Below are 8,045 nucleotides of genomic sequence, written 5' to 3' on the forward strand. Positions count from 1 at the left end.
AATTCATTCTTTGCCATTAGGTGCCGCTTTTGGAGCGGTAATAATAGCGATTTCCCCGATAACACTGTACACAAAGCAGCACTGCGCTCACAAACGCTGCTTTATCAGGCATTACAGGCATGATGCAATAAAACCAGACCAATCACCACAGATTAGCGTCATGCAAAGGAGGGGTTTGGAAAAATGTATCATTAAACAAATCTTTTGGGAGTCGTTGAGCAAGTAAGGTAAAAAATAAATGCATATTATAAGACAACGAAAGTATTTTTTGACCTTGCATGCATGTCAACCTGTTGTTGGGGACTCCCAAAACCAAAATATGAACCTTTCATAACCCATAATAGGGGCACTTTAATACTTTTGTTCAACAAGGATGCATTAAACTGATTAAAAGAGACCGTAAAGGCATTTACTTTGTTACATGAGATTTCCATTTTAAAAATGCTGTTCTTTTGAATGTTCTATTCATTATAGAATCCTGGAAAAAATGCAGCACGGTTTTAACAAAAAAAAAAAGTAAGCAGCAAAACAGCATATTGGAATGATTTCTGAAGGGTCATGTGACTGAAAACTGGAGTAATGACTGCTGAAAATTCATATTTGCCATCACAAGAATAAATTACATTATAAAATATATTCAAATAGAAAACTTGTTTTAAATTGCAATATGTCATATTAATGCTTTCACTGTATTTTTGATCAAATAAATGCAACCTTGGTGAGCATAAGATGCTTCTTTCATAAACATGGAAAGGGAAATCTTACCAAGGGCAAACTTTTGATAATGTACATATTTAAAGCGGTTTTATAATGGACTATACAGTATAAACCGGCTTGTTATGCAGTGTTATGTTTTCTGTTTGTTAATTCTGTTGCAAGTCACACCATCTCTTGACTTTCTTCTGTCAGATTCACAAGCAGGGCCAGAAGCACAGAGATTGGACCATGCAGTTATCGGAGGAGTGGTGGCCGTTGTGGTCTTCGCCATGTTGTGTCTTCTCATCGTTTTGGGACGATACTTTGCAAGACACAAAGGTAATTCAGCCCCCAGACTTTCTTGCGGCACATTTCCAAGGTCAATAGACTTTCTAATTATTTGGAATAAGATTCTGGATTGGCGAAGAAGCCATCCTGCCGTCGAAGCTCTGCAGGTGCTTTGAATTGGCCCGTGGCTACGACCACATTAAGGCCGCTATCCCTCTGAGTGCACCGCGCTGTTGTGTTCTGTAATATAAAGTGAGCGCAGCATCTTCGCTTTTCATCAGGGCTACTGCCTTCATTATCACGCCACAAACTGAGAGGATGGGAATAATCCCACTCGGAAATGAAGTTTGAAGTGGATCGCTTATTCCCACCACCTTGTAACACTTTCCAAGGTTAATTCTAAAGCGCAAAGTCAAACTGAACCCAAACCTGGAGAGGATTTTATGGAAATTTCCTGAATTATTAGCCACAAATAACAGGTTTATTCTTCCGAGCGCGTGTCAGACTCAGTTTTCGTCTCTTTTCTTGTTTGTTTTATCTAATGGCGCTCGATCCAGAGGGTCAGATTTCATCTGTCGTGCTGTAATCAAAGTGTCCCCATCACGAGGTATTAGTTTGGGGACGTATTACCTGTTGTTCTCGCACATGAAAGACAGTATAACGCAACCAAGTGCAGCGTGGTGAAATTAATGCCTTATTTATGGGCAGGTAAAGTCCCTGGAATCGACCCTCACTCTAAATTAGAGAAGCAGCTCCAGATGGTCTTTAATCTCTTTTAAAACCCCGCAATTGCATCAGTCAGAGGCCCAGGGGTGCTGGAGATATTGCTTTTATCAACACGTTTTTCTTTGAAACCCACACAGGCACCTACTTCACACACGAAGCCAAGGGGGCGGACGACGCGGCGGACGCCGACACGGCCATCATCAATGCCGAAGGGGGCCACAACAACTCGGACGAGAAGAAGGAGTACTATATCTGAGTCACGAGGCCTCTGTTGTTCTTACTATTTTCTTTTTCGTTTTGTTTTTGGCGGGAGAGGGTGGGGCATGGGGAAACTGAGATAGTTTTGGTTTATTTGTTTGTTCGTTTCATTTTCTTTCCTGGGGATCGAATGACGTAGGATGCTACACGGGCAGCTGAGAAGATGTAGGTATTTGTGTTATACAGCAGGATCAGGGTCAGGGGTGGGGTTTCGGGGCGGGCGGGATACCAGACGTTGCCAGATATGAGTGTAGAAAGTGTCACCACACAGCACCTCCCCAACTGCTGGTATTTTTTGTTCATTTTCGACCATTTGCAGAAAATTCTGTGCCTTGTTCTGAATTTCTTTTCTTAGTCATGCTTTAAATGCCATCCATCACGTCCCACCTTAAACCCCCCTCCCTGGAAACACACATACACCACCATCTCTGATTATCGACTTTATCGGCTTTCCTATGAAGCGCACACCTCAATACATTCCCCTACACTGTGGGCATCTCCTTCAAAACATCATATCCTCTGTACTAAGAGCAGGCCTAGTCACATAACAGCGTTTTGATTTACTCAATCCCGAGTCATCAGCATCATGAAGGGAAGTACAAGCAGCTTCCTTCCTTCCTTCTTGTCCCCCAACAAGTTGATGAGACCGGCGGAGAATTGATCCTGAACGTTGCACCTGTTTTCATTCTGACAGGCGGCATCTGCATCGCTGTAGAATGCTTTTATCCTTGGTTTACTTCATTTATTTGAGTTTTTTCCAATTATACTGTATGTGCCAGTACATCTGAAGCATCGCAACCGCTCAGAATGAGCATAGGTGCAGAAGAACGGTTCCTGCTACGCTGCACCTACGGAGGCTTATCGTCTCGTTCTGCTCAGCTAGACACAGCCGAAAGCCCTTGCAGCTATTTATTGTTTCGGTATAATGATGTCTTCGGTTTTCTCTGCATTTTCATCCAGACACGTTTTCGCACATGCCATAATGACGATTGAGTCGCCGTCACTGAAAAAGGTCTAAATGCTGTGGCTTATGTTTTGTTTTTTCGTCTTATGCTGTAGTTTCCCATGCAGGGCTTGTGAAGGTGACCCTCTAGCACACGTAAATAACTACCTAGAATTGTGTCAAAGCGAACGTTTTAGAGTCTGTTTTGTTAGGCTCAAGGGAGGAAGCACCACAACCATCATGTTTATAGATGTACAGAGAGGGAAGATTTGGAAATGATTTGATTGCTATAACTTTACTACCTTAAAATGCATTTTAACAGCCAAAAAACATCTGCATTTGTGTATCTCGTTTGTAGGCGAGTCAGTGAGGATGTGACATTGATGTTAAGCAGTCCAACAAGTGTGTAATGGTATATGATTGCCTGTCAAGTTAATTGCCTGTTTGTTCTTCCTCAGAGGAAACAGTGGCAATCGCAGCTAGCTTATCCTAGTGATATTAGTATTTGAATATAAACTGCCCAAATATCCCAGACTCCATGGTGCGAAAAAGCACCACGGTGAAATTATTTCCTCTTGAAGTGTAAACAATGTGTGTTTTATTGTTTATAATTGCTGAGAGTTGCTCCTCCGGGTTCCTGCTTATGCATAATAGTCCTGGGCTTTAAGTGAGGTTAGTTTAAATGGAGAGTGAAACAGTCTTTTATTACCAATACAGTTTGAAAAAAAGTGGAAAAAGCTTTTAATAACATTCCAAATATTTTAGGAAAACCGTCTACAATGTAATTAGCCGCATTTGTGGATTTTCCCCTATATTGTCAACACATGACGCTAACCAAAAAATTCAAGTATCATGCTCTCTTCGCTCCTGTGAACGCATTAGACATTTCACCGAAGCCTAGCTACAAGCGTAGCGCCCGTTAAGGGTACATAATGTAAGGTGGCTAAGATGTCTAAAGTACTTTTCCTAAAGAGAAGTATTTCTTCTCATTTCCTCATGACTCTCTCTCTGTAGTGTAAGTGAACTTAGATGCCATAGTTTAGGCCCTGCTGAAATCAACCTCAGTGTGTAAATAAAACGGCGAGGTTGAGGGGGGAAAACACTCTCGTTTGCTTTATTTTCGTATTTAAAAAAGACAAAAACATGAGACGTTTTAGAGTATGTGCATTAACCATGAGAAACACTTTTGGACGTGTTTGTTTTTACGTAGAATACAAATCCGAGGGAATGTCTTGCAGCTTGATGGTTACCGTTGCAGTTGAGATATACAGTTGTGTGGCTTGTGCTTAACTAGTGAGCATCATTTAGCTTTGGTCTGGCAGCTTCTGAACAGGATTTCAGACATCCCTTCTTCTCTTTTGCATATGTGAGAGACATGACATCAGTATACTAATTTGTGGTATTTAGACTGGGCCGATGTACATTTTGTTCAACTTGTTATGTTAGACCTGTTTTAATGTGATTAATGTGGTTTAATCCACTCTACTAGGCTCTGAGGACTTGAGACAGACGGTCGATGGGAAGACGCGGTTACGCCAGTGATCTTTTGTCGTCTGTCTCTTGTACAACAGGTTGAATTGAAAGTGTCCAAATATAACTGCTTGTTTTGAGATGTGAACTGGGTTCGGTTTCAGTTCTGTCATTTCTGTTGTCGTGTTTGTTGTTTTTGTTGCTTTACTAGTGCCCCTTGTTTGATAGTGCAACAGTGTTACTGAGGGAACTTGATTTGATTTCTTTTATTTGAACTTGACAGTTTCATTTAAGCCCTGTCTCAGGTTCACAAACAATACACGGTATGTTTGCATCTCAGGTAGAATGCAAAGTTACAGCCCCCGATTAAGAAAGTGGAAATTAAACACAAACCGGATCAAGCTGGATCTCAAATCAAATGGTGAATTTTACATTAGAACTACAGTTTGTTTATTTTTTGTTGATGTTGTTTATTTGGTGCACTGTAAAATGTGTACATAATGTACACACTATGTTGAGTATTATCTTTTTTTTTTAGACCTACTTCACAAAGAGAGGACAGGAAAGGACAAACCAACGGCTCTCATGATACAATTTAATTATTTTACAAGTTTTAGAAGAAAATGTAAAAAAAGTATGAGGTATGAAGTTCACACCTGGGGCAAAAGCAGATCGTATGATATAAAATGATACAAATTCACCCCCAATTTGGCAAAACGTAAAATAGTCTATTTCCATGAGAGTGTGTTGGGGCAAACAAGTACCAATTTGAATTCAAAGTCGACATGTTTCTTGTTCTGGTTCCAGCTAGTTTGGAAAGTTTGAACGGTTATCATTCATTGTTTTTAGGTTGGTTATTTTTTGTCTTTCTGCTGTACTTGGGCAATGTTACTGTGTATTAATGAAGAAAAAATGATATCCACATTCCCATACACATTTTGTATTTGTTCATATTAGACATTTTTACAAAAAAAAATGGAGAGTTCTTGTCTTAATAAAAAAGAAAAGATATTAATGTTCAAAGTAATGCTTGGTTTTGGTGCTGTTATTTCCTGTGTTACATGACATGAAAATCTTACTCATTTTTTAAAGGTAAAGTCATACTTCTGAAAACACGAGTGAAAAGACCTATATTTTGCTGTCGTCAATGATCTACAGTGCAGCGGAATCGGAATCTATTTGAAAACTGGTAGAATCTCATCAGGAAAAGGTGGTATGTTTGTCTTAAAGGATACTTGTATCATTAATATTTGAGATTCACCATCTTCCATACAGGTTTTTCCTCACAAACCTTCAAAGCATGTGTTACATATCTGATGTTCCTAAAATATTTGTAACAATTTAGCTATTGCACTATTCACATTTCAGTGTCCTTGGTATGTTCTTTAGACCAGTGAATGTATGATCATGTGATCATATAGAATTCTGAGGTTTTGTGCTGCGTTGAATTTGCTTCCACAGATACATTAGTAAGCTCATTCGATTTCAAAATACATCAAGACTGTACTAAAACACTCCAAGATCATTTACAGGCTTTTAAAGTTTACTTTTGCTTTAGAGCGAGTTCTCGAAATCCAGTCGAGGCTCTCGCTTTCGCATCTCTGTATTATCTTTGGCATTCTCAGCTCTGTCACACTTCTGCATTGTGCTTTTATTCGACTGAACTTCGACTGAGGCAGCCTACAGAAAGAACATCTCTCTAAGGTATAGCGCGCTTCCCGCCGCTTTCTCAAGCTGTCTCATGCCCGCACCCTGACCTCGCCGCCCAGTGGCAATCTCAGCGACACACTCTGCAGATGCTGACCTTGAGTTGTAGGGTTTTTTTTCTTTTTTCTTCCCTCTATATGATGCCTGGTTTTTGATTGCCTGAGCAGGAGCTCAGCACCAGGGTTGTCACGCTGCCAAGGCTCAAAGTCACCCTCTGCTCAGATAGGATGGATCTCAAGGTACAGGCAGAGAGGAGCACAGATGTCACGTGGAATCATCTCCGTTCCAGAGAGAGAGACAGAACCAGATCTGGGGGAGAAGAGAACGCTTCGTGGCTCAAGGCGATGGCAGGATTTCATCATGTCCTGTAGCTTTGCTAGATTACAGCAGAGCCTGTAAAGTTACACTATATCTGGATTAAAAATCACATTTTAATACTTTCTGACATTTTCTTGAGCTGATGCGATGGAGCAGCTCTCAGCACAAATCGGTGCGATTTAAAGTGATATTGCACACAAAAGTGAGAATTCTGTCATTGGTTACTCACACTCATGTCATTTCAAAACCCTTCTCCGTTCGAACACAAAAAGGGAATTTTGATACTTTAGAAGGAAATAGGTCCTGGTTATTACAAAAAGCACGTACAACTAAGATCTTTATTTATAATGATGATTTACAAGGATTATAAAACTACAATTATTCTGCTGCTTAGACTATTGAACCTAGTTACCCCTCCTGCAATATTTAAAATAATAACATTGTGAGCAGTCATTTGAAAAAAATTTGGAAAATTATATATTTTAAGAACAGATTTTATGTCTGGCATCAGACTAAATATACAGAAGTGATTTAACATGCATATAGAAGGCATAATAAATGAAAGTAAAGTGTGTTTCAAATAACTTTTGATAAAATATCAAAATATGGGTGAAATAATGTTCCATTGTCATTCAGAGTAACATATTTATGTAAAAATGAAAGAGCATACTTATTCTGACCTGTACTTATTAACATATATGCAGTAAAAGAAAAAAGCGATCATACTACACTTTATTATATTTTTAATGATTAAAAACTTCTTGCTGACAAATACGTCAAATCTAGTGGTTTGAAGGATAGTGGTAAAGATTTAAAAGTACTATTAATTAGTAATTTGGGAGCTGCACTGTGATCTTTAAATAGATTATTTTAATGTAATGATTCTTGTTCTAAGTATGTCTTACAAAACTTTTTGGTATATACACTACTGCTATTCTAAATGACATTATAGTGGGTGTCTTCTGTAATTCATGAAAAAAAAAGTATAATTGTCATTTTCTTTTAATATGAAGTGCAAAAACATGACAACTACACATTTTCTTTAAAAAAAAAGTGAAATCTTTTGGAAGTTTTTCTTCGTTTTCTGCTGTGGTAACATCAGTGTATGACAAAAAAAAATGAAAAGAGCTTGCAGATTCTTCACGAATTCACAAAGAAGCAACAGCATAAAGCTCTGAAATGACATGAGGTTGAGTAAATCATGTCAGAATTGTAATTTTGTGTGAACTACCTCGACTATAGGACATCAGGTCCACTGCAATCTCATATAGGCGAGAGCTCACCTTTACAGACTCTAAATGGATCCATTGAAGGTAGTTGGAAAGGGGAAAGTCATTCACAGCAACAATAGTGTGTCTTAATAGCATTGGCCCTCCACTCACTGCAGTCTGGGTCCACAGGTGAGAAGGGGACTGATTCCTGAAATTGCAAGAGATTTACAAGGATAGAGATGGAGGAATAATCCATTAAAGCCAATATGGGGTTTCGTCTCAATACACGCATTTATAGGACTGGAGTGGACAGACTTATCCCTGTGTGTTATGACATCATTTCTGACCCATGGACAAATCTGATTCAGAGATTAATCACAGTGTGATTCATCTCTGACTAATCAGACTCCAGCCATCGTTAGCATGTA

At 39.1% G+C, this 8,045-nt stretch overlaps 1 protein-coding gene across 5 annotated transcripts in view; it reads left to right on the forward strand.

Moving 5' to 3' along the window:
* Positions 1-4,837, forward strand: part of cadm1a (cell adhesion molecule 1a) — a 319,703-nt gene extending 314,866 nt beyond the window's left edge. For all 5 annotated transcript variants that reach the window (XM_016228781.1, XM_016228786.1, XM_016228787.1 and 2 more), the window contains 2 exons: positions 910-1,035; positions 1,848-4,837. In XM_016228781.1, coding sequence (XP_016084267.1) covers positions 910-1,035; positions 1,848-1,966 — 245 coding nt within the window. In that variant the 3' untranslated portion in view covers positions 1,967-4,837. The remainder of the gene's footprint in view (positions 1-909; positions 1,036-1,847) is intronic.
* The last annotated feature ends 3,208 nt before the right edge of the window (positions 4,838-8,045 follow it).

Source organism: Sinocyclocheilus grahami, unplaced genomic scaffold, assembly GCF_001515645.1.
Source record: "Sinocyclocheilus grahami isolate Dianchi unplaced genomic scaffold, SAMN03320097.WGS_v1.1 scaffold344.1, whole genome shotgun sequence".
Lineage (NCBI taxonomy): Eukaryota > Metazoa > Chordata > Actinopteri > Cypriniformes > Cyprinidae > Sinocyclocheilus > Sinocyclocheilus grahami.